Source organism: Typopeltis vanoorti, chromosome 25 (assembly GCF_054136105.1).
Source record: "Typopeltis vanoorti isolate ZY-2024b chromosome 25, IOZ_Tvanoo_1.0, whole genome shotgun sequence".
NCBI lineage: Eukaryota > Metazoa > Arthropoda > Arachnida > Uropygi > Thelyphonidae > Typopeltis > Typopeltis vanoorti.
The window spans coordinates 67,239,519-67,267,425 of record NC_143573.1 but is presented as its reverse complement, the minus strand read 5'-3'; the positions used below and the strand labels follow the sequence as shown (position 1 = coordinate 67,267,425).

Genomic DNA, 27,907 nt, shown 5'->3' with positions numbered 1-27,907 from the left:
CCTTCCTGATGACATTTCCTTCCAGCTCCTGGCTGCCATCCACTTTGCAATACACATACTCTGTCTTACTTCTACTCAGTCTCATACCTCTCTTCCAGTGCTTTCCTCTATCTTTCCAGTTTAGCTGCCACTTCTTCTCTTGATTCTGCACACAGCACAATGTCATTGGCATACAACATTGTCCAAGGCTCATCTTCTCTCACCTCCTCCGTCATCACCTCCATCACAATATTAAAAAGGAATGGACTTAATGCTGACCCTTGATGCAAGCCAACTGCCACTCAAAAACTTCCTCTCTCTCCCAGGCCAGGCAGGTCTGAACTAGTCTTCACATTTCTGTTCATCTCCAGACGTCTTGCTCTGGCACTCTATCGTATGCTTTCTCCAGATCAATAAATACCAGATGTAGTTCCAATTGTTTATCTCAAAACATTTCCATCATCTGCCGTCAATCGACCAAGCATGAAGCCAAGTTGCTCCTTTACAATCTCCACCTCCTTCCTCAGTCTACCATCAAGAACCCTATCTAGGATTTTCATTGTGTAGGACATCAATTTTATTCCTCTGTAACTCTTACAGTCTTCGCATCCCCTTTACCTTTGCAGATACTTTCCCTCCACTCCTTATATTTTTCTGTTGGCAAACTTTTATGAACAGGTCCCACAGAAGGTCAATTCCCTCCTGCCCCCAGTGCCTTCCATGCCTCCACTGGGATCGTGTTAGGAACCACCAAGTTTCCATTCTTTATCCTCTTTATGACCTCCTTCACTTCTACTCTACTGATATTCTGCACCATCCCCTCAAAAGGTTGCCCATCTTCTCTGTGAGTCCTTGCATTTTCCTCATTCAAAAGCCCTTCAAAGTATATTAAAAACAAGAAAAACTAGTTAAGGAGAAAATTATGGAGACTCAATAATCAGAGGAGTACTTAACGAAAATATGACAAAATCATGTTTCCTGGGAGTAAAAATACATGACATTAACCACGCCATCCGGATGCAAAAAAGCTAAGTCAAAGGAAATTATCGTCTTGGTTGGTACCAATGATTTGAGAAGTGAGAAGTATCTTATGAGGGAGGATGTAAAGGAGTTGTTAGAAGAGGCAAAACTGAAGAGCGAGAAGGTGAAGATTGTAAATTTCCTACCATGCTATGATAGAGGTGAACTGAGGAGGAGGGCATTGATAGCAAATGAGTCTATGTAGATTGTGCAAAAGGAATGATGTAGAATTTGTGGATCTGTGGTCTCTGATGGAAAGAAGGATTTGTACAATGCAGATGGACTGCATCTGAATGGTTTTGGTTTGGAGAGAGCTTTGTTCACTGAGCATGCTGATGTGCAAATTTAGGGAAACTTAAGCAATTAGGGTGGAAGCAAGGGAATTGGTGTGAAGGCACCCGTGAAGCGAGTGAGCGTGAGAATGACCAAGTGAGGAATCTAGTCTCTCAAGCAAAAATATTGAATAGGGTAGTCAATTCAGAAAAGTTAAAGCTCGAGAACAGTAAGTGTAGTGATAGTGATGGGGCAAAACAAACCCGATGGACAGTGATACAAAAACTGGAGGGATAAAACACGTGGCTGCTATGGTTGCTACAATGATGACAACGACGAATAAAGATGCACAAGTGGTGGGGGGGGATAAAGGGATGTTGCTGTTTCTATATACTAATGCCAGAAGTATCAGGAACAAGGAGGAGGAGTTTTGGCATTGGTTAGTGTAATCTCGCCAAAAGTTACATGCATTAGTGAGACTTGGCTAACAGCAGATAATGTAGTTACAGGGATAGATTGTGAAGGGTTTAGTATTTTCAAGAAACATAGAGAAGATAGGATGGGGGAAGGAGAACTGCTGATGACAGCAGATGAATTGCAATTAAAAAGAACAGTAAACAGGTGGGAGGATGGCTGCTCATTTGAAGCAATCTGGTGTGAGATTAAGACCAATAAGACAAAATATACAGTTGGTTGTTGCTATAGGCCAGGGAGTTCCACAGATAACCTGGAAGACATGCATCGCCAAATTAGTACGAGTACAGGTTGAGTGATTATTATGGGAGACTTCAACTATGGAGATATAGACTAGAAGTAAGAAAGATTACATGGCAGAAAGGAAATAAAATTTATACACCTGCTGAGGAATAATTACTTAAGGCAGCATGTGATGGCAGGGACTAGGGGTGGGAGAGTGTTGGTATAAGAGTTGGACCTAGTCATAGGATCAGAAGAGCTATCCATAACCAAGGTGAAAACATTGCATCCAATTGGTACATGTGACCAGGCGGTCTTGACTTGGGAGATTGTAAAAAATGAGGAATATTCTATTTAAACTTTTTCCTAGGCATGTCATATTCACCTGCCTTGTAGTTCCACAGATACCCCTTCTTAATAGAATATTCCTCATAAAATACTGCAGGGTAAGAATGTTAGTAGTGCACGGGATATAGTTAAGGGTCATCTAGAGGAAGCAAATTAAATTGCATACCTAGGGTAAGGAGGGTTAATCGGGTAGGAATTAGATGAGTAACATCATTAAGCACGAGCTGCAGAAGAAGAAGAAAATACTGTGGAGGGTATATAAAGAGTATAAAGAGAAAGGTGACCAGCATGGCAAGGAAGGCAAAATCAGATTATGAGAAGAATCTAGCTAAGCAGGCCAAAGGAAATCCAAATCCCATTGAGTTCTTTAGTCATGTAGCAAGTAAGAGGAAGAATGACTATGGAAATTTAATCTTAATGAGTGACAATGGCTAAGGGGAGACAGAATCAGATAAAATAGTTTAATTACTGAGTGACCACTTTGCAAAGGTATATCATCCTAATGAGGTTACTGCTTTTTGACAGACACTAATGTGGGAACAGAGGTCGGTGAATTGGAGGTTCATAGGATATTGCAGAATCTCAATGTAAATACAGCTGTGGGATTAGATGGGATATCAGCTAGGGTTTTGTGAGAATGTGCAAGGGAACTGACAATGCCTTTGACTAGGCTGTTTAATTTAAGTCTCAGCTCTGGTAGAGTTCCAAGGAAGTGGAAAAAGGTCAAAATAATTATTGCATAAGGGAGGTTTCTAAGACTGCAGTAGCAAATTATAAACCAATTAGTATCTCAGGTGTGGTGATAAAAGTAGTAGAAAAATTGATAGAAAAGAGAATTCAAGAATGGATAGATAAAAATATGATACTCTATGAGGGTTAGCATGGGTCACTCTGCATAAGGTTCTTTTGCAGAGTGATATACAGTCCATTTACATCATGCAAATTTAGTTTTTTTGAGTTTCCCTCAGCACCTTATATATATGCTTCTTTACTGAGACCAAGTAAGCTTAAATAGAGAACCTTATTATATTTAATTGATTTCTCAGCTATCTAATGTAAGAAATCTGTCCTAAATCCAGCACTCATGCTTCATGAAATTAGCCAAGCAAATAAGAAAAGTGTGATCATTATGGGTGATTTTAATGATGGCAATATAGACTGGGATAATGAGAAAGCAACCAGAAGTAAAGAAAATGAATTTCTTAAGTTTTCAGGGGAACAACTACCTCAAGCAGTATGTCACAAAAGATGTGGGAGGATCGAGGGTCTAATATTTGATCATCTCATCAAAGGCTGTCATTATAAATGAGGTGTCAAATCTCCCTCCATTTGGTGAGTGACCATGAAGTGGAGGGATGATTGCCAGTCATGTGAGGAAAGGGTATATGCAGATTATGAGATGTGGTTATTATGAGATGCTCAGGAGACAGCTTGTAGCTGTAGCATGGAAAGGGGAGTTGGGTGGAAAGAAGATTAATGCTGCTTGGACGCATTTAGATGCAATGTCTAAATGTATTCTGAAGGTTAAATAAGGTAGGTGTGAAATGGATGAATGAAGAGATTATTGGATGCAGTTCAGAGAAAGAAGGCATTATGGAAGTAACATGAGGAGTGGTAATAATCAATTCCATGAGAAGTATACAAAAGACAGGCAAGGAGGGTGACTCAGTTGGTAAGGGTATCAAAAGTGTAGTATGAGCAGCAGTTAGCTAAATGAAGCAAAAAAGCCTAGGGAGTGCTTTCGATATGTAGTCAGAAAAACAAAAGAATGATTATGGTAGGATGACTCCGACTGGAGAAAATGGTATAAGGATAACTGCAGCAGAGAATACAATTGAGATATTTAATGAGCAGTTCATAAAGGTCTTTCATCCTTGTGAATGTGACATAATGGAGAGTTTGAGAGCAGTGGATGATAAGGAGGAGAGACTGACTGTGAATGAGCCAGAAGTATATGTGGAATTGAATAAACTAGATGTTAATAAAGCTGTGGAACTTGATGATATATCACCATGTATTTTGAAGGAATGCACCAGGGAGTTAGCATCTGCATTGACATATTGGTTTAATATGAGTCTTACACTAGATCAAGTTCTAAAGAAGTGGAAAGAAGGAAATATTGTACTGCTTCATAAGAGAGGTCACAGAACTCAAGCTTCAAATTATAGAGCAATCTGATTCTTTAAAGATATTTGTGACATTAGGATTATAAAATATATACACGTTTACAAGAATATAATTTAATTTGACAAATATTTCAGTCTGAATATTACAGACCATCTTCAGTGGCTACATAGGAATAGTTTTAAAAAGACAAGGTGGAATACGAACAATTGATCATTCACAAATAGAACGAGCCACGTGATGTCATATCACTAAGTATTAAAAGAGTAAACATTTTTTATCTCAGAGTCATGATTAAATTAAAGATATTAATTCAGAAATTCATGTAATAATCATAAATAATATTAGACTAATATAGGAAATTTTAAAAAAATAATAATAATAAATAAAATAAAATAAAAATGTGTTATCCTGATTAAACTTTCCCAAATTTTTGATACAGATATATAGTCATTATGATTCAAGTTAGGACGCTGAAGTAAGGCCTCCACACTTTCTTTAAATAAACATTCAAATTTATAGCGATATCTGTGTATGAGAAGAGTCTTGGACCAAAGGATGTAGTGGCTTTTTTCTATTCCATGCTGAGCTAATCCAGATTTCTCGGGTTTGTTGTGTTGAATGGATGATTGATGCTCTTGAATTCTTTTTTCTATAGAGCATCCAGTCTGTCCAAAGTAGGAAAGATTACAGTTACAAGGAACTTGATGCACACTAAGTAGAGACATAGATGAGCATTTATCTTTAGAAAAAGGAAAATGGGTGGATAATTTGTTAATAGGTGTATAAGTGGCTGTTAAATCATATTTCTTCAGAATTCTTGAAATTGGTTCTGAAATCCCAGAAATGTAAGGAATTGGAACTTGATGTATTGAATCTTTGCTGTTTACTTCAATGTCCTAACTTGAATTGTAATGACTGTATATCTGTATCAAAAATTTGGGAAAGTTTAATCAGGATAACACATTAATTCCGCCCCCGCCTATATTAGTCTAATGTTATTTAAGATTATTACATGAATTTCTGAATTAATATCTTTACTTTAATCACGACTCTGATAAAAAATGTTTACTCTTTTAATACTTAGCGATATGACATCACGCGGCTTGTTCTATTTGTGAATGATCAATTGTTCGTATTCCGGTTACAGGAAAATTCATCGAAAGACAATTCGTCGAAAATGCAATTCATCAAAAAACAATTCGCTGAAAATTTTAAATTTTCAATAATGTTATGGTAAAAGTGATCCATTTAGAACAAAAACTGAACCATGCAGACAGCTTCTTGTACCAACAACTTCTACTAAGTCATTTAAGTCAGAGAGTTTTTGTAATACAGTAAATAATTTGGACATATTATTTCTTTGTCATCCCGAATATAGCTGAACTAAAAACTGGAACGGTTCGACATTTTCTTGTAAAAGTTTCAAATAGCCAATCTGAGTAAAATTCATCCCATAATAATTGCTGTATTGAAGTCGCATATCACTACTAGCAACAATAATAATAATGAAGCCCGCATAGTTCAGTCGGTAAAAACAAAGCCGTTTAGTTAGAAAGACCTGGGTAGTTGGATCCCATTTACGCATAATTTTTATCAGTCCTATTCTGCTAAAGGTAAGTTAGCAGGCATAATACAGAGATGGCTGGACTTTTCCTCCCGGAAACAGGCAAATCAGTCCCATGAACAGACATGAAACAGTTATCGGACAAGAAAGACTATCAGAACCATACTGTTCTATAATTTTTCCCTATGAAAGTAGCATTGTAATCTCCTTATTCACGGTTCAGGTTTTGTTCTAATGGATCAATTTTCTCATAACATTTTGAAAATTTTAAATTTTCAGTGAACTGTTTTTTCGATGAATTGCATTTGCGATGAATTGTCGTTTGATGAATTGCCTTTTTGATGAATTGTCATTTGATGAAGTGCCTTTTCAATGAACCCTCCGGATACTCGTATTCCACCTTGTTTTTTTAAAACTATTCCTATGTAGCCACTGAAGATGGTCTGTAATATTCAGACTGAAATATTTGGCAAATTAAATAATATTCTTGTGTAAACATGTATATATTTTATAATCCTAATGTCACAAGTATCTTTAAAGAATCAAATTTTATTCCTTCACAGGGAAAACTTCTGCAAAAAAATCGGTAAATTAGGTAAACTATCAGTAACTCAAGGTAAGTTTAGAGCGAGGATCATCTTTCTGAAAAAATACTGCGACAACAAGATTATTCCTAATTTTGCTAAGATTAAAGAAACCATTAAATCTCTTGGAGCTCATAATATTTACAGGAACACCAGTTTATCTTTAATCCGTAATCAACTCAGAGCAGCTAAGCACGATCTTGCTATCAACATTCATCAAGTTTCTGATCTCCGTACCTATATCTCCACAAACTTAGAACCACATCTTTCAAACATAGTTCTGAATGTGACTAAATGCTCTTTACAACATTCGTATAAAAAACAGAATCAACATCTAAACTGCAAATATGATGTTCTTGTTTCTAGACAAATCAAGCCGTTCCAAGTTCCAGATAATTGGATCGTCAATGTATCCGGGTGCCCTTTAACTAATAGTGAAACACTCATCCTCTCAAAAGGACATGAATTCTCTATAATCCCTAAAAAGATTCCATATCTAGATTTCCTAGTTAACATCGAAAGGAACCTCATTCATCTTTCAAGTGAAAAAGCTAATGCTCTCTGCCTAGAAGTTGCTTCTTCGCTAATTAAAGCCAAGCTTCCTCCTTCGAACATATCTCCTTCTGAAAAGAAAGCACTACATTCCTTAAGAAGCAACAGTCACCTCATCATTACTAAAGTTAACAAGGGGAAAACAACAGTAATCGTGAACTCTTCAAACTATAGAAGAAAACTTTCCCTTTTACTTCAAGATCGCTCAACATACCAAGAACTCAATCATGATCCAACCAACAAACAACTGAAGAAATTAAACTCCCTGCTAGATGAGGTCATAAGTTTGGATGTAGACACGATTGAAAGGCAAAAAACTCATTTTGCAAGGCCTCCTAGGTTTTATGGTCTACCTAAAATACATAAGACAGATATTCCTCTTCACCCTATAGTGGATTGTATTGATTCTCCTACTAATCGCATAGCCAAATATCTAGCTAAATTATTGAAATCACACATAGGCAACTCACGCTCTTTTTTGAAAAACTCTTCGGATTTCTTAAATAAATTCAAAAATATCGCATTACAACCTACAGATCTTATGGCTAGCTTTGATATAGAATCTTTATATACGAATGTACCTCTCAAAGAGACTTTAGAAATACTTGCTGACATCTTCACAAGACATTATAAAGTTATTTAATTTCGTAATGCACTCTGCATATTTCTTATGTCAAAACAAATTTTACAACCAAGTGGAAGGAACAGCCATGGGAAGTCCTCTCTCTCCTGCTCTAGCCAACTTTTATTTGGAACATCTAGAAGAAGTCCTGTTCTCATCTATATTCTGTCAACCGTCCTTTTGGGTGAGATATATAGACGACATCTTTGCTGTATGACCTCATAACAGAGACTCCTTACCTTCCTTTTTAAGCAGTATCAATTCCTTACATCCTAGTATAAAGTTTACCATGGAGATAGAAAAAGACAACGAGTTATCATTTTTAGATGTCCCCCTTCCATTCACCTTCAAGTATTCTTACAACAACAGTTTACAGAAAACCAACTTTCAGTCATTATATTCTCAAAGAATCTGCCCATCATCCTTGTCAAAAAACAAGAATCATAAAATGTTTAATCCGACAAGCCAAAACTAATTGTTCAACTTCTCATTTATTACAGAAAGAACTTTCGACTATCAAACATCACATGAAACTAAATGGCTTCTCCGAAAAGAATACACAACATCTTTTCGATTCTTACAATCCAACACAAAACAGCAAAGATTCAATACATCAAGTTCCAATTTTCCTTACATTTCCAGGATTTCAGAACCAATTTCAAGAATTCTGAAGAAATATGGTTTAACAGCCACTTATACACCTATTAACAAATTATCCACCCATTTTCTTTCTTCTAAAGATAAATGCTCAACTATGTCTCTACCTGGTGTGTATCAAGTTCCTTGTAACTGTAATGTTTCCTACTTTGGACAAACTGGACACTCTATAGAAAAAAGAATTCAAGAGCATCAATTATCCATTCAACACAACAAACCCAAGAAATCTGGATTAGCTCAGCATGGAATAGAAACAAGCCACAACTTCCTTTGGTCCAAGACTCGCTTCCTACACAGATGTCACTATAAATTTGAACGTTTATTTAAAGAAAGTGTGGAGGCCTTACTTCAACGTCCTAACTTGAATCATAATGACTATATATCTGTATCAAAAATTTGGGAAAGTTTAATCAGGATAACACATTTTTATTTTATTTTATTTATTATTATTATTTTTTTAAAATTTCCTATATTAGTCTAATATTATTTATGATTATTACATGAATTTCTGAATTAATATCTTTAACTTAATCATGACTCTGAGATAAAAAATGTTTACTCTTTTAATACTTAGTGTTATGACATCATGTGGCTCGTTCTATTTGTGAATGATCAATTATATTCCACCTTGTTTTTTTAAAACTATTCCTATGTAGCCACTGAAGATGGTCTGTAATATTCAGACTGAAATATTTGGCAAATTAAATAATATTCTTGTGTAAACGTGTATATATTTTATAATAGGGCAATCTGCATGTCAGGTGTTGCGGTTGAAGTGTTGGAGAGTTTGTTGAGAACCAGAATTCAGAAGTGAGTTGACAACAGGGGCTTTATCTTTGATGGATGGCAAAAATTTGTAAAGGGAGGTCATGTTTTAGTAATCTAATTATTTATTACAATAAAGTGACAGGTGCAGTGGACAAGGGAGATGGATACACAGTAGCATGCTTAGATTTTACAAAGGCTTTTGATAGATTACCACAGAAGTTGATAGTCAAACTAGAGTGGATGAGACTGGATATTAGATTAGTGCACCTCACTGGAAATTGGCTATCTGATAGATATCAGCAAGTTGAGTAAAGTCACTAGTGGTGTGTCTCAGGAGTCTGTTTTAATGCCATTGTTGTTTAACCTGTATGTTAATGACATTGGGAAAGATTTGATTGGGAATATTCAGTCGTTTGCAAATGTTGTGAACTTCGGAAGAACTATGAGGAGTAGAGCAGATGTTGTGGCCTTACAAGACTTGAATAGATTGAGTGAATAGGCCTGGGAATAGGGATACCGGTTTGATGTTGTCAAATGGACAGTTTTAAAATTCAGGAAACCAATATATGATGTAGAGTTTATTGTTGGAGGTGGAGGAAATAACAGATCTTGGGGTGATGGTGGATAAGGATCTAAATTTTAAAGGACACATTATTAAAATTGTGAGGACAACACAAAGAATTCGGACAATTGTGCAGAGGAGAGGACACTAACTTGTATCGGTAAAGAGATTCTGGTTCCATTGTATAAGACCTTGATTAGACCACATATGAACTACTATGAACAAATTTGGTCACTGTGTTTTCAAAAGGATGAGGAGGCATTGGAAAGGATTTGGAGGTGATTAACTAAGACTGTTTCTGGTTTTGGGAATGTTGAGTATGAAGAAAGGTTGAGAAGATGCAATTTACAGTCTGGTGGATAGGAGAAGGAGGGATGATATGATTGAGACATAATTGGTAAGGGGTTCTTATCAGATTAATGTTGAAGAGGTTTTTCATAGAATGGTGGGAGATGAAGGATCAAGAAGAGGTCATTCCTGGAAGCTGTATAAGGAGAATGCGAGCAAGGGAACGAGAAGAAGACAACTCTCCAATCAAAAAAAATTTTTGATTGGCGAGTTGAGTGACTGGAATGTACTGTTCAAGAGTGTGATGTCTGCAGTGAATCTGAATGTATTTAAATTGCAGTATGATTAGCTGTGTCTTGCAATGAGCCTTTGACTCTGATATATTGGGATAATAATAATAATAAAATTTAATCTACAATTTTTTGTTTAATCTTTTCTCAAGCATGCTTGCTTAAATCTTTCCTGTAACACTCAATAATTCTTAAGTTCAATTTTATTTCCATTTTATTAATATGTACAGTGAGAGATGTACTCCAATCTGGGTTCAACTTTGTGATCAAGCTTTTTGGATTATGTCATGTAGTTATACCAACATATTTCGAAAGTATTTCAGGTGGGATATTATCTGTTCCACTGCTTTTCACACTTCAGATGTCTAATGGCATCTCTGTCATTTTTGCTTTAAAAATCTTGTTAATCCTTCATTTTATATTTAATTGGACATGCCATCTTAGATTAGCTCTGTTCATATAATTAAATATTAATCACTTTTTTCCTTACTTCATTTTTAATGTTTATACCGCCAATACCATTGGATCCCTCCCTTAACACTTCTCAGAATTCTCATATATGTGTTCTCTTATCTTTACTGAAATAATTTTATTTCTAATTGTACTTTCAAATATATATGGTAAAATTAATTTGGATATCTATTTTGTATTTTGGAAGTTTGAATGATTTCTCTTATGTTTCATATAAATTCATTAAATTATTTGCCCATGGTTGTGCATTCATCTGACATAATTATTGAATATTTAGAAAATTAAATATATATAAATTTAAATGAAAGTTATATGATAAAAATTTATTAATAATTTCCAAATCAATGTTTCATCATCTATGTACAAACCACTGTCAAGAGTAACAAAGCCACAAACTTCACATGCTACTATCACCAGTAAGTAAAACACTAAATTTGATCAACCATTATCAGGTAGTATGTGAAAGCATTAAAAACATAAGCCACTGCTATTCATGTCAGCATAAAAAACATAAGCTAGTACACAAAATCAATATAAAAAGAAGGCAACAATGATATATCAAGTGCCTAAACAACCAATCAAAATGAGGTGTGAACTAGTCAGATATTCTAGTTCCAGAGCAGAAACATTTCATACTAACAGTATTAATAACAAGCAGCAGCAGTCCATAGTCCTGATAGTAAGCAATTTGAAATCTCTGGTAAATTCTAAATTCCATATTCTAAGTAACATGTATCATGAAAATATGCAACTCAAAATCCCCCTCCCAACATGCCAATTCCCCATCTGAAATTGTCTTGAATTATCGTCGGTTGATGATTTTGCCACAGTTAGAGAATGTAAAAAAAGAATCCTCTCTTTGTGAAACACCTTATATGAAGTCATGGAATGCTGCACTTGCTATATAAAAAGTGTTTGTTATTTCATACTAATAGCATTTGAAATACAGTAATCATTCAATCATCTAGCCTTTAAAAGTTTAAATAACTGAACCTTTGGTTAAGTGACCATTGTTGGGGTTACTGTATCAAGCAACATGTAACTGACCAGAAAATTGATTTCTTACTGCAGGTAGATAATTGAGGATTTACTACAGTAATTTCAAAGGTTACGCCTTTGCTTTTGTTACCTTACCCCCCAATTGGAATCAATGATTTGAATTAGTAAAGAAGACTCAACACTTTAATACCATGGGTGGGGTGGCTATGCATTAAAATAACCCAAGCAGAGCTGCTTCAGAGGCCAAAGCAGGTATTATTTTTCTTTTCAACCATCTATCGCCTAAAATTCAATTACCTTTAATAAGATTTATTACTTTAAGCTACCTGTTTGTTTTTTTATTAGCCAGTTAGATGCATTATCTATTACTCTTTATAAAAAATTAATGAGGAAAAACTGCAAGAGGCATGTTTTGTTCATCTGTACATCATACCATGTACACAAAAAATTAAATTAAAGTGAAATCTGTGGAATACCAATAGTTAAGAATTCATCTGCTGGTAAATATTTTTACCCTTTAAATTAGATTTTTTCTAATTATACACTTAAAATGATTGCTCTCATATCGAAATAAAAAACACAAATAAGTTATACAAGGAAGAGTAAGAAGAACTTACTTGAAGTTGCGCAGCACAGTCTTGGCTTTTTTCACAGTCCATACATGATGTCCTGTTAGCACTGTCTGGCGCTTTCAATGCTCCTGAACAGTGGGAACACTTCAAAGCCTACACAACATTCAATAACAAAAAGTCCTAAATTTTCTTGATACACCTTCATGGGAGACAGAAGTATTCCCTAAAAACAGATTAGTATAACCAATTATAATTATCATCATCAGACCTCCATGGAATCAAAAGACTCATGTGGGAGATCCGATATCATATACACAACTTATCACACTGTACCTTAAATGCATTCACCTTCTTTGCGCTCACCACACTTTCAGGCATTTCAATCATCCATCACTCTCCATGCAAAAAAAAAAAAAAATCTACTCAACTTCCAGGAATGGGGGGCAACAAAACTCCATTCCTCCAATTCTATGAAAAACCTCATCCACATTATTCTGGTAATAATCCCTTACCAACTTATATGCCTTGATCACAGAGTCCAGAAGACACTGTAAACTGCATTTTCTCAATCTTTGTTCATACTCAACATACTGGAAACCATTTCAGTCAATTGCTTCTAAAACATTTCTAATATCCCTTCATCTTTTTGAAAATCCAGTGACTAAATGTGTGCACGGTAATCCATATGCAGCCTAATCAATGCATTATACAACAAAATCATAATCTCCTTACTTCCACAAGTCAATGTGCTTGACATCACTGCCATAATCCACTGGATTCTCCTTACAATTTTAGCAATACATCACTTAAATTTTAGGTTTCATCATTATGCCCACATCCCTTATCTCCTCCTCTATAATATCCCCACCAACTGTAAACCATGTATCCCATCTTTGCTTCCTGAACTTCAGAACCTTACACTTTGCAACACTGAACTGATAACCCTAATCATTTACTCAAGTTTTCTTGCAAAGCCACACTGCTTCTCAGAATTCTTCCCAAATTTGCATCATCATCAAACAACTGCATATCACAATTCATACCTTTACAATTAGCATACGAGATAAGCAGCAAGGTCCAAAACAGACTGTCAGGGCACATTGCTAGTGACTTTCCTCTTTGGCAATATCACTTCCCCCCATACACAACTTGCTTATACCTATCAGTGCTTATCTCCAATCTAGTGCTCTAATCTACTATCTAACCACATCTGTTCCAGTTTAATTCCAGCTTGTCATGTGGCAGTCTATTAAATGCCTTTATAAAATCTAAACATACCACTGTGTATACATGCCCTTTGTCCAACGTATTTGTCACCCTGTTAATAATAAGTAGAGTTCTAAAACACGATCTTCCTTTAAACAAACACATGTTGTCCATCAAAGATAATTCTGGTTTTGTCAGCCCAATTCTGAATCTCCGTCTTTGCTAATGTCTCCAACACCAATTGCCTTATAATTTGAAGCCTTAGTCATCACCTCCATTATGAAGCAGAACAATTTTGCTCTCCTTCCACAGTCCTTTGGCCTAATGTAATATCCATGTTAAACAAGTACATTGAAGTTATTGTTTCCTTCAAGAAATATATCATCAAGCCTACAGCCTTATTAGCATCAGTCTGGTGGTAAGGATTATACATTGACTATCCATAACTAGTTTTTTTTTAAAGAAATCACAATACCAATTTAATTAATACTCCCAATATTTGAGCAAAAGCAAACGGATAATCATCAGGGAACACAATACAATATGATATGTAATGTAGGCACTACACTGAATCATGAGGCTGAAGCATGGTTACTGAAAATAAGCCTTTTCCTACAAAGAGAAGAATAACTTCTGTTCTAATAAGAATGATTCCCTATAATAAGTTTAGTTTAATCCTTTACCCAAGTGTTTGGGTAAAGGATTAAACTTTACCCAAACACTTGGATAAAGATTTGTTTGTGAGCAAACAAAGTTTGCACCTGAAAGTATCTTCAGGGCTGGGGTAAGGTAGTACAACACCAGGCAAACTTCCAGGTGCAAACTTTGTTTGCTCACACTTGGATAAAGGATTAAATTAAACTTATTATAGTCTAACCAAGTGAAAAATAAACTCTCAACGTCTTTCTCTGAATCCAGAGTAATTTAATAATAAGGTTGTACACCCTTTGGCAACTCCTATAGGTTGGGATGACCTCTCATTGCTTCTGCCTTAGTGTCCCCACTACTGGGCCTAGCTCCCACTGATGAGACCTCAATAAAGGTCGAAACCAGTATGGGGAGTGGCCCTTGCCTTAATGCATAGCATTACACATATCCGCAAGGAGACGTGCTTTGCATTATGGGAGATACTGAGATAGGAGTGTTGAGAGCTTTCTCCACCTTTGCAACGAGTTGTCTGGTGTTGTACTACCTTACCCCAGTCCTGAAGATACTTTTAGGCGAAAATTGTTTGCTCACACTTGGATAAAGGATTAACTAAACTTATTATAGTCTAACCAAGTGAAAAATAAACTCTCATCAAGAATGATTCCCATTCATATAGAGAAGTTATTGGAAAGCATTCATCCTTTTCCAACAATGAATGGGACATCACTGGAAAATAGTTTGTTTTTTCACATGTTTATCAGCTTTCATCTTGCAGGAAAGAGGCTTTTAAGTAGGGGATGTGCCAAATATTAGGTTTTACTTGGTTATTTAGCCAATTCAGCATGTTTTGCAAATATTTGGCTTTGGCTAAAGTAGCAGAAATATTTGTATTTGATCAGCTAAAGCCAACCAAATTGGATTCTTATTGGCTTAAACCAAAATACAAAATGATGGTACGACATGACAAAGTTTCATGCTGGCTGGGGTGTCGCCCAGCTAAACAAGGCCCCCGTTGTTTTCCCGAGGGAACCAGAGTGAACAGCGAAAAGTCAGCTACTGGAATAAACCCCAACTCAATATCATCAGAGTTGAAGATAGGTACTATCAGCAGAAGAAGCCTGAATGGCAAAGAAATGGAGCTAGCTGAGGAATTAGATAAGTACCAGATCGACATAATAGGGGTGACTGAAACAAAAAAAAAAGGACAAAAAACTGGTAAGATCTTTCTGAGAAATAAATACAAAATGTTATATTCAGGCAATGACAATCAAGGAAAAGAAGGAGTAGCCATAGTATTCAACACTAAATACGAGGCTAATCTTGAATGGCAGACAGTCTCAAGTAGAGTGATATGGGCAAATATCAAAATGGGAAACTGGACAATGAGACTTATTTGTGCCTATGGTCCCACAGACGGCTCTACTAAGGTAGAAGTGGAAGAATTTTTTGAGGTTCTAGATAAAGCAACTGATACAATGAAAAAGGAAAAGTTGGACCTTGTTGGGTATCTAAATAGCAGAGTAGGAAGTGATTGTCAGACGTATAAAAATATTTTGGAAAAATTTGGAGAAAAGAGCAAAGCTAATAATAATGGCAAATACCTGTTGGATTTCTGCTCAGGACATGTACTGGTTATTACTAACACCATGTTCCAACATAAAAATGTGCAAAAATTCACATGGCGAGAGGAGGCAAGGAATAAGAAAAGTCTCATTAACTATGTTATTGTTGATAGTGATGTTTTCTCCCTGGTGCAGGACACCAGAGTGCACAGAGGATTTGAAATTGGAAGTGATCACTATTTAGTCTTGAGCAGGATAAAATTGAATTTCATATTAAAAAGAATAACATGTAAGAAAGTTTTAAAGCGAATAAAAGTTGAGCAGCTCTCAGATGTGAACTGTAGACTAAAATACACAAAAATTATTGAAGAAAAAATGAAAGAGTTTGAGAACAGGAATCAAACCTTGGAGATTCAGTGGCCAGCTTTGAAGAAAACCCTGATTGATTCAGCTAGAGAGGCATGTGCTGAAGTTGTCTGCAAGGATAGAAAAATTAGAACTTCACGGTGGACATGGGAAGTTAAAGAGGCAGTGAATTAAAGAAGAAAGCATATCAAAGGTTCCTGGCAAATAAGTCAGCTTGTGCTCTTAGAGAATACAGAGACAAATGTAAGAAAGCTAAACACTGTGTAAAACTAGCTAAACAAAAGTCATGGGAGGACTTTGGCAAATACACAGAAAATAAATATCAAGAAGGTAGCAAAATATTTTGGAGGTGGTTGAAGAAGCTCAGAAATGGAGGAAAGAGTGCTGTAAAAGGAATTAGAGATGATAAAGGTGAAAACAGGAGAAAAAGATATCCTTGAAGTATTGAGTAATTACTTCAAAAAATTGCTAAATGAAACAAGCAGTGATAGCACAGTGGTAAAAAAACACTCCGCAGGCATACAGTCAGGAATACATATCCATACTTGAAGTAGAAAAAGCCATCAAAGGCCTGAAATGTTGAAAGGTAGCAGGAGTAGATGATATTCGACCAGAAATGCTGAAGTATAGTGGTATAAAAGTCTTACAGTGGCTGCACTGCATAGTTCAGAAGGTGTGGACAGAGGGATGAATTCCCGATGATTGGAGTAGCGCTCTCATAGTACCCATATATAAAAAGGGAAATAAAACTGAATGTGAGAATTACAGAGGTATTTCCCTACTAAGTGTTCCTCGCAAGATTTATGCTAATATACTTGAGAAACGGTTGAGAAGAATTGTGGAAGAAGAGCTTGATGAAGAACAAGCTGGATTCAGGCCAAATAGAGGCTGTCAGGATCAGTTATATCCATGGGAACATAACAAAGATCTGTATTTAAGTTTTGACGATCTGGTAAAGGCATATGACAAGGTGACAAGAGAGAAGCTATTCAATACGCTACAGTTACATGGGGTCAATGGGGCATTATATCAAGCAATACTGAGTCTTTATTTGAATTGTAAATCGGCAGTTAGGATTGAAGGAAGTGCAGGAAGATGGCTTAATGTTAAATCTGGTGTGAGACAAGGATGTACTTTATCCCCTCTGTTATTCATTATCTATATGGATCATATTATGAAGGAAAGTGGTATTAAACATGATATCAAAATTGGAGATGTTAATGTCGCTCTTTGCTTTATGCAGACGATGTTATATTTCTAAATAAATCTGCAAGATTACCTGACTAAATTGAATAACTGTTGTAATAGATATGGTATGAAGGTCAGTAATAAAAAGACAAAGACAATGAAAATAGGCAGAATCGTTGAAAATGTCAACTGTGTTGTGAATGGAGAACCTCTGGAAAAAGTAAAACATTTCAGCTACTTAGATTTTTAGTGAAGATGGTAAATTAAATATGAAAATAGACAACAGAATCAACAAAGCTGGTATGCTAGGAAGTCAATTGAATAAATTCATATGGAATAAGAGAGAAATTAGTCGGAACACTAAATTAGCTGTATACAAGACAGTTCAAACCAATTTTAACTTATGGATTTGAGAGCTTGGTCAGAAGTAAAACACTTGACCAAAGACTAGAGACCACAGGTATGAGAGTCCTGAGAAAGATTAGAGGCGTGAACAGATGGCATCAATGGCAATATCATATTAAAACCGAGGAAATTAGGAAAGAATTGGACATTGTCAGCATCCAGGAATGCGTTAGCAGAACTAATCTCAGGTGGTATGGTCACTTAAATAGAATGGGCAAGGAAAGATTAGCAAAACAAGTGTTCTCTGCCAGGTTGGCAGGAAAAAGACCCAGAGGAAGACCAAGATATAGGTGAATTGATACAGTACAAAGTGCCTTAAATGATAGAAATATAAGATCTGATAATGTTGGAGTCTTGACAAGTAACAGACTGATTTGGATGAAAATTGTAAATAGGAAGTTAGTCATAATGTAAATTTTTCATGTGGTACTATCATATTCTGTGCACTCCCTTGAGGGTACATGGCAGGAATTAGATGATGATGATATATGGATCTTATTATGAAGGAAGGTGATATTAAACCTGATATGATATCAAAATTGGAGATGTTATACTTCTAAATAAATCCACTAAAAGTCTGCAAGATTCCCGACTAAATTGAATAACTCTTGTAATAGATATGAAAGTCAACAATAACAAGGTAAAGACAATGAAAATAGGCAGATGCATTGAAAATATTAACTGCATTGTGAATGGAGAACCAAGAACCTATAGAACAAGTAAAATATTTCAGCTACTTAGGCACACATTTTAGTGAAGATTGTAAATTAAATATGGAAATAAACAACAGAATCAACAAAGCTGGTATGGTAGGAAGTCAACTGAATAAATTTATATGGAATAAGAGAGAAATTAGTCAAAACACTAAATTAGCTGTATACAAGCCAGTGTTCAAACCAATTTTAACTTATGGATCTGAGAGGTGTATCAGAAGTAAAACACTTGACTAAAGACTCAAGACTGCAGATATGAGAGTCCTGAGAAATATTAGTTCCTGAAAGATGGCATCAATGGCAATATCATATTAAAAATGAGGATATTAGGAAAGAACTTGACATTGTCAGCATCCAGGAATGCATTAGCAGAGCTAATCTCAGGTGGTATGGTCACTTAAACCGAATGGGTGAGGAAAGATTAGCAAAACAAGTGTTCTCTGCCAGCTTGGTGGGAAAAAGACCAAGTGGATAACAAAGATATAGATGGACTGATATAATAAAAAGTGCCTTAGAAGATAGAAATATAACATCTGATAATGCTGGAGTACTATTATATCCTGTACACCTCTTGAGGGTACATGGCAGGAATTTGATGATGATGACTGCAAATCTCTGTGAGCACGAGTAGGCAACCTTGCTTTCTTGGGCAGATCTAAAATTTACTGTTTACCAAATCTTCGGAAGTTTTGTGTTGGCTGAATTATTCATATTTGGCAGGTTTTTAAAATCTGCTGCTAATTCCAAAAATAAAATAAAATAAGGTAAAATTTGTATTTGCTGCAGTGACTTATGTCGACATTTGTACTCGAATACAAATGTGGATATAAATTTATTGCCAGCATAGTAATAAAGTTATTACTCAGCCCATCATCCAGTTCAAAAAATGGTCATCATCATGACCTTACTCAACACAACTTATTTTATCTTTTCTACTTTCTCTTTACAACAAGTATTGTTTAATATTAAATCAGTCAGAGCAATTAAATGGGTTTTAATCCTCAGAAGATTCAATATATTACAGACTCCTACAATCTGATCTTTTATTAACATGAATATATAGTGTTCCAATCCCCTACATTAAATTTCTAGAATCCCCAAATTACTAGAATTCCGAAAATGTAAAATTTTACTCCTATGTAAAATATTCTGAAAAAGTAAAATTTTACTCCTATGTTTTTTCCTATCACTAACTTCTTACATTCTTATCAACTACTAAAGATAAACTTTTCACTGTTCCTACCAGGTATTTGCTATGTAAGTAGCTTGCAAATGACCTTTAAAAAAAAAAAATCCTTATTAATAAATCCTATGAGCTACACAAGCCTGTCCAGAGCAGGCTTTTACAAACATTCATGCCTTATGTGGAATTTGAACTGATAGCCTTTATGGTGAAACAAATAGCGGCTTATCCGAAGCAAGTTATATATGCAAATATTTTAGACAAACTGACTTTTCAATACAAAACAGAATTTCAACAACAGCAATACTATATTTACTATCAGAAATCAAGTACAGTTTTCTTTTGCATGGAGTCGACAAAATCCTCTGTCAGATCCATGCTTAGAGTTGTTTGAAATAGAAAATTTAAAGAAAGTTGTGAAGCCTTATACACTGATCCCATCTAAATCAGAATAACACTTTCTCTCTTTATCAAAAGTATGGAAGATATTAGTTCTCAGTAACTAATTTTTTTAACAATATCATGTTATTATCTGTGTTATGCCATTATCATGCTATAAAACAGGCAATTCATTGTTGTATATCCTACTTCTGAATTTGCTTACTGCATTACAACCAATGAACTATCAGAGTCCATCTGAAATATTTGATGTATTTTATGATAATTGCATATTTTTAATAAACCTCACTGTATATATGAGTATCTCAAAACTTTCCAAAGAAAATTCATTATAGCAAACTTCTATAATATTTATACCAATAAGTTCCTACAGGTTTGCTATAGTGAGAAGAGACTATAAAATAATTTCCCTACATACTTGTATATAGAAATATCTTTTTGTTGTTATTGTTACAGTCACTGAATTAGCTCAAGATGAGTAAGATTGTAAGCATATTCGCTTTCAAACCAACAGGCTGCGAGTTCAATTCCCAGGGAATGGGCATGGATATATGTGATTGTCTTGAGGTGGTAGCTGAATTTTATAACCTTTCAAAGATGGGCATAAAAAAAGTGTGTGAATAATCCAAACAATAATAGCAAAAGAACCTTTCATACATGTTGAAAGTTTTTTGACCTAATTACACTAAAGAGGCCAAGAAATTATATGTTTGGTTTTTTTATCCAAGTGTAGTCCAAAAGGAATACCTCCAAGCTCCTACGTTCTAAAAACTTTTAATTTTGTCTTGTCTGCATTAGCAGTTAATCCTGATCTTCCTGAATTTTTCCAAAATACCAAAAAAAAGATATATATAGATATATATCATTATTCCTCAAAGTGCCTACTACATCATCGGCATATGCTATTATCTTATTTTCCTTCATAGTTGAAGGAACTGTTATTCCTTGCACAGCACATGTATTGTCCTACAAGAAAGGGTTCAAGAACCAATGCAAAGGGTAATGAACTAAGAGACCTTGCTCGACTCCTTTTTGAATTTTAACCAGGTCTGATAGGATTCTATTAACAAGGAGGGGGGTAGTTGAATTGAAATAAGCTCCTTTAATAATGGCTGTGGAACAGAAAGGGATGCTGGACATTATCAAATGCTTCACTGATCTATCAGTAGTGATAAAGTACTACTGATAGCACTGCCATTGCCTGCTTTTTTGTATTAACTAAAAGGAGTAGATAACCTAACAGAAACAGGTTTAATTCTACTGCTCAGCCTGAAAATCCATACATCTGTATGCTTTTAATTATGTATCTCATTCCTACTTTGATCCTGTTATTGATAATGCAGAAAAAAAATCCTATAGTCAGTGTTAGGTAGAGAAATAGGTCTCCAGCTGCTGATTAAAGTATGATCTCGGTGAGGTTTTGAAATGAGGATGGTATGGCTTGCTAAAAATTCACTTGGTAAGAGTCCTGATGAGAGAAAAGAATCACAATAAAATTCTATCCCTAGATCATCAGGTCCTGAGGATTTTCTTGTCTGGCATTCTTTATAATCTGTGGTAACTTTAGATGCTGTGATCGTTTTGTCAAGCCCATCTTGGATATGAACAGGAAGTCTCATCAATGGGAACCAGATCCAGAAGTCATGCCAAGGCTGAAGTAATGCAGAAGTCATATCTCATATACAAGTAGTGAAAAGGTGTGTCACCTTATTATTAAATTACTGTGGATAGAGATTGAAATTTTTTTCACTTCGTTATTCTATAATTTAAAGATGCCAAGAAATTATATTCTAGAAGAATATAGTCTGAAGTGTGAAGTATCTTCACAACTGAGCTACTTGAATATAGAAGCTAATGACTAACACATTAATTGCCTTAGTATATGTGTTTACATTTGGATAAAGGATTAAAGAAGAATATAATTCCTTGGTGTTTTTAATTTAATTTATAGCCAAGTGAAAACGCTGTAAACTTTTCTAATCCAGAGTATTTTAATAATAAGATAATACACCTTTTCACTACTTGTATATGGCAAATAGGATTTCTGCATTACTTCAACCTTGGTATCAATTCTGGGTCTGGCTCTCACTGATGACATTTATTAATGCTCACCACTCGATTTGCTTAGTTTCTGGGGAGTACAGAGGCTCTATGCAGTGGCAAGTTTTTGTTTGTCACTGGGTGGAACCACCACTGAGTTTCCTGTCCTGGAGAGATTCAGGTCAGGAGTAATGAGTTTAGCAATGATCCTTTAGGGTCACTCAGTGAGATTTAGAATGATCTTGCAGATCACTCAGAGTTTTTGGAGAGGCCCCCAGCACTTAAACATACCTCAATAATGGTCGAAACCAGTCTTGGTAGTGGCCCTTCCCATAATGCATAGCATTATACACATCCAAAAGGATGTGTGCTTTGCATTATAGGACACTAAAGCAATGGATGTGAAGTCATTAGCTTCTATACACAAGTAGCTCAGTCGTCAAGAAACTCTTTGCTTACACTTTGATAAAGGATTAAACCACGAATATAATTTCTTAGCATCTTGAAATTATAAACAATTAGCCTATTCAGAGTGCCTAATAAGATAAAATCTGATTTGGTCACCATTCAATCAGATCAGTAAACATCATTAACACAACAAATTCATACAAGTTTATTTTGGGCTTATCTGCTACAGAATTATTTGTCACTTAAAAAAGAATAAAATAATGTAATAATCAATTTAAATTAAAATTGAGATTGCTTAAGAATTAGCAGTAATACCTGGCTGGACATATTTCTTTAATAAAGAAATATGTCTTTAAATAAGAAATATTAGATAAATATTTAAATAAAGAAATATTTCTTTCACAAAGAAATATGTCCAGCCAGAGTAAGGTTATAATATGCACATGGACAAAGAAAGACAATTTTGAATGTAAATCCCAGCCATAGGAGTTTGGAAATCTACAACATATTTTTAGTACCTCTGGGTAAGCAATCCCTGCTAAACATGGAGCATTTCCAAGTCACTTCCCACATCCAACAAGTGAGGTGGTGGTAGTTTCACATTGTTAATGGAATAATGTACCACTTAAAGATGTTTACAAATATCCACATCACAGTGGAATGCATTTTGAAAAACATGATCTTGCTACTGCAGTTCTCAAATCTTCTGTCTGGCTATTGATAATATGTTCTCCAGTTAGCCACATGGCTTAGACACATCAGACTCTTTCCAATCCTATCTCAACAGCCAGTGCAACAGAATTCAGTTCACTATAGAAAAAGAAAATAACAGTGTCCTTCTGGACACTTCAATCACAGGTCTTCCCAATGGCTCTCTCTCAGTTTAGAGAAAAACTAGCTTTCCCATCATCTCCCCTCCAAACAAAACAGTATAAAATCCTTGCTAACAAAGAAACATCCATTTCAACAAGGGGTTCTCTCAAAACTGAAATCATTATTTGCGGTGCCTTCCTACCAATGGGTACACCACCAATAAAAAATTAACAGAATACTAGTTCCTGTCTGTTCTCGCATCCATCTCAACATAAAGATCACAGTAATGTTACTACTATTAAAAACTTCATAGACAACTCAGAAAAAATAGCCACAACTTTAGAGATTATAATAAATTTAGTTTAATCCTTTATCCAAGTGGGAGCAAACAAAGTTTGCACCTGAAAGTATCTTCAGGACTGGAGTAAGGTAGTACAACACCAGGCAACTCGTTGCAAAGGTGGAGCAAGCTAACATTACTCCTATCTCAGTATCTCCCATAATGCAAAACACATCTCCTTGCTGATATGTATAATGTTATGCATTAAGGGAAGGGCCACTACCCAGACTAGTTTCAACCTTCATTGAGATCTCTTCGGTGGGAGCCAGGCCCAAGTGGAGATACCAGGCAGAAGCATTAGCAAGGTCATCTCTACCTATAGGCGTTGCCAAAGAGTGTGCCACCTTTTTATTAAATTACTCTGGATTTAGAGAAAGATGATGAAAGTTTATTTTTCACTTGGTTAGACTATAATAAATTTAGTTTAATCCTTTATCCAAGTGTGAGCAAACAAAGTTTGTGCCATTTACTATAACACTTATAACAGACTATAACATTTATTATAGTTATAGTATCTCCCATAATATTGCATTATGGGAGATACTGAGATAGGAGTGATGTTATCTTGCTCCACCTTTGCAACTAGTTGCCCGGTGTTGTACCACCTTACCCCAGTCCTGAAGATACTTTCAGGCGCAAACTTTGCTCCCACTTGGATAAAGGATTAAACTAAATTTATTATAGTCTAACCAAGTGAAAAATAAACTTTCAACTTTAGAGATATATGGTCTCTGCACTGCATTCAAACACCATGTGAAGCTGGCTGCCATTAACTGCTCCCCTACAGATCTATTCCTCCTTTTGTCTGATCCAACTGTGTACAATATTCCTTGTTCCTGCACCTTGTGATACTATGGACAAAATTCAGGTTTACCTGACACCTTGAACCTATACTTCACTTCAAATACAAACTTAAAAGTTTTTTTTTTTTTTGAATCAGCAGCAAATTTAGAAAAAGAAAAAAAAATCACAATAAATGTAGTTGTGCTTGTGCAAAACTTCCTGAGATATGAGAGAAAGTAATTTTTAGTCATCTTGCCTAACACCAAAAGCTGGCTACCAGCACCAACAGAGAGTGCTCTTGTATTAGGACTATGAATCTAGTCTAACATCTTTCATTTGTGTGTGTTTTTTTATAATTTGTATACTGTGTCTCAGATAATTAATTAGATAAGGTTTCATTGTAATACCATTCCTAAGGACAAACATTTAAGATGATTGAATAAGAAAAAGGAAAATCATCTTTACAGGACTATATCAATATTTTCATCATGATGCATAAAACTTATTGGTGTATTCCTCACCTGATATCTCTGCTCTCTTTCATCTTCATTTTCACACGCTTCACAATTACAAAGGAAAAAATATTGTTCTAACAAAGCTCTCTGACGGTCATCACGAGTCATTCGACGGAAATGTGGTCCTAATAAAAGAAGAATTAGTTAAATTTTGATATTAGACTGAAAAATAACTCCACATTCATGAAATGTTAACTTGCTCAAATTATCAAAACCTTATTGATCAATTCAAAAGCTGTGCTGACTGTAGCTGTCAGTTATTTTTCAAATACTAAATACTTGCATCATCATATACCAAGAAATTATATTCTAGAAGAATATAGCCTGAAGTCCAAAGTAACTTCACAACTGAGCTACTTGAATGTAGAAACTAATGACTACACATAAAGTGAAAAGATATAAAAATGTGCATCTTTATATTTGTATTCCATGTCAATGTAGTTTAAGAAAAAAGAAAAACATAATTCGAGGATGAAGTCAATATGTTGTAAGAATTTATATATACATTAATTACTGTTTATCCAAACTTAAAACAAATTATCTGTTTATTTTTTAGTTGGTTTAATGGAATAAGAATAACACATCTAATAAATGAGAATAATGGTTCGAGGATACATTGTGGTTGGTCAGTGAATTTAGCGCTTGTATAAAATTGGCGATTTTTTCTGTTTTGTTGCTTTTTCCTTAGAAAATTAGTGTTTTATAGTATATTAGTGTAGATTTTAGTGTTTTATAGCATATTTTTATTAAGATATTTCAATAATATGCATAAGTTTCAAATGGTGCCAAAAACACACAAGAAACATAACGCTAAGAAGAGCAGCAGAGTCGGGAACAAGAAGGCTTGCCCCACTAATGAGGTTATTGAAAATGAATTAACTTCCAAAATAGCAAAATTAAAGCAAATCATCAGTCCCTATGAAATGAACATAGGGAGGAAAATTAAGTAGCAAAATAAGAAACAAAGCACAGGAACAGATAAGTAACGTTTGTAAAAAGAAGGACACTATTTGGTATGGTGACTACAATAAAACATGCTATTGATGATCGAGTTATAACTTCGAGTATTCCCGGAATGAAAATAAGAATATAAAGGAAGCCATTCAAAAACAGAAAAGAAAAGTAAACAAGATCTTAATGTAGTAGGTACTAACAACTTAACTAGCAATAAGTTCGGTATGAGAGAGGACAAGAACGGGTTGGTGGAAGAGGTGAGAGTGAGAAAGAGAAAATCGTCAGCACATTACCTCGATATGATAAAAATGAATTAAGAAGAAGGGTTATGATGGCAAATGATTCAATGCATAGGCTGTGCAGAAGGAATGGATGTGGATGCAAGTTTTTGGATGTTTGGAGTGAGTTTGAGGGAAGATTGGATTTGTATAAGAGGGACGGCCTACACTCAAATGAGATTGGTATCAGAAGTCTTGAAAGACTAATAACTGATATAAGACCTAACACAGAGAGTCAGGGAAACTAAATTAAAAAGGGAGGAATGGTGAGAATGTGAGTGTAAGAGAGACAATGTTATTTAACTGTGTCAATGATGGGAAAGGGCTTATTACGAAAATGTTGATGAGGAGAGAACGATTTCGACGTATTGTTTGTCCAGCTCGGATCCATCAAACCCGTGCAGAGATGTCTACATGTATAAGGCGCTAGAGAAGAATAGAGATCTGCAAGTTGTCCAACTGTGTCATGCAGACTCCAGACAAGAGTATACAAAAGAACATGCAGATAGATTATTATTTCTGTACCCAAATACTAGGAGTATCAGAAATAAAGGGGAAGGGTTTATTGCCTCAGTCAATATGTTGGGACCTTAGATTGTAGGCATTAGTGAGACCTGATTATCAGAATCAGACATACTAACTGGTATCAAGTGTAAAGGGTACAGTACTTTTAGGAAGGATAGAGAGAACAGGAGAGGAGGGGGCATGCTGCTAATGATATCAGATGACTTGAATCCAGTTACAGTTGAGACCTATGACTGTAGTACTATTACTAACAGTATTTCACGTGTCAGCGAGTTTGAAACCATCTAGTGTGAGGTGGAATCTAACAAGATCAATTACATAATAGAGTGTTGTTACAGACCTGATGGATCGGTTGCTAGTGATGAAGAAATGTATCACCAAATAGAAAAGATTAGTGCACAAAGAGTAATCATAATGGGAGACTTTAATTATCCAAATATTGATTGGTAAGAGTAGAATCTCATAGGAAAAGAATGAAAATGAATTTATAGAGCTGTTGTGGGACAACTTCCTCAAGCAGCATGTGATAGAAGGAACTCGGGGTCAAAGAGTGTCAGATTTGATTATAGTGTCAGAGGACATTTCAGTTAAAGACTTAACTATTCTTCCTCCGATTGATGACAGTGATCATGCAGTACTCACTTGGGAAGCGACCAGGTTTATAAACGTTCCATTCAGAAAAGGTTACATGCTAAAAAACAAAAGCAGGAAATTCTGACCAACTCAGGAGTAACTGGTAATTAGTTTACGGAATTAACAACGCATATAAAGTATATTAATTAAAGGTAACTTTAATGAATAACTTCTATATTTCGGCAACGTCGCATTGCCATCTTCAGGAACATAAAGATATGGTATGTGCACACAGGCACACAAAGCAAATGAGGAAGAAAGCAAGAAACTAATATTGTTCCTAAAGTCCTAATGGTGCTCTCTTGCGGGCTAATTTGGTAGTCTTGGCAGTTGGGCTGAAGTTCTCATAATGTAAGTCTCCCAAATTTGGGGTAGTTTCATGCACCCAAATTTGTTGAGGTTAGGAACGTTTTTTAGAGCTGCTGAAGATTCTTTGAATAATCTTTCGTATTTAAACTTGCTGTGATGAATTATTTTTGTTTTCTTCCAACGAATTTTATGGTGGGTATCTAAGGCATGGTCTGCCAGCCCAGAGCGGCTGTTCTGGTGTACAGCCGTTGGAATTCGTTGGAAGAA

The 27,907-nt window shown here is 35.3% G+C and overlaps 1 protein-coding gene across 1 annotated transcript in view; it reads right to left on the bottom strand.

Moving 5' to 3' along the window:
* The window catches only part of LOC150092815 (protein-lysine N-methyltransferase SMYD4-like), a 365,428-nt gene that overhangs the window by 86,850 nt on the left and 250,671 nt on the right, over positions 1–27,907 (bottom strand). Inside the window, exons 14-15 of the mRNA XM_090414288.1 lie at positions 24,948–25,066; positions 12,418–12,525 (exon numbers count right to left, since the gene is read on the bottom strand). Coding sequence (XP_090270414.1) covers positions 12,418–12,525; positions 24,948–25,066 — 227 coding nt within the window. The remainder of the gene's footprint in view (positions 1–12,417; positions 12,526–24,947; positions 25,067–27,907) is intronic.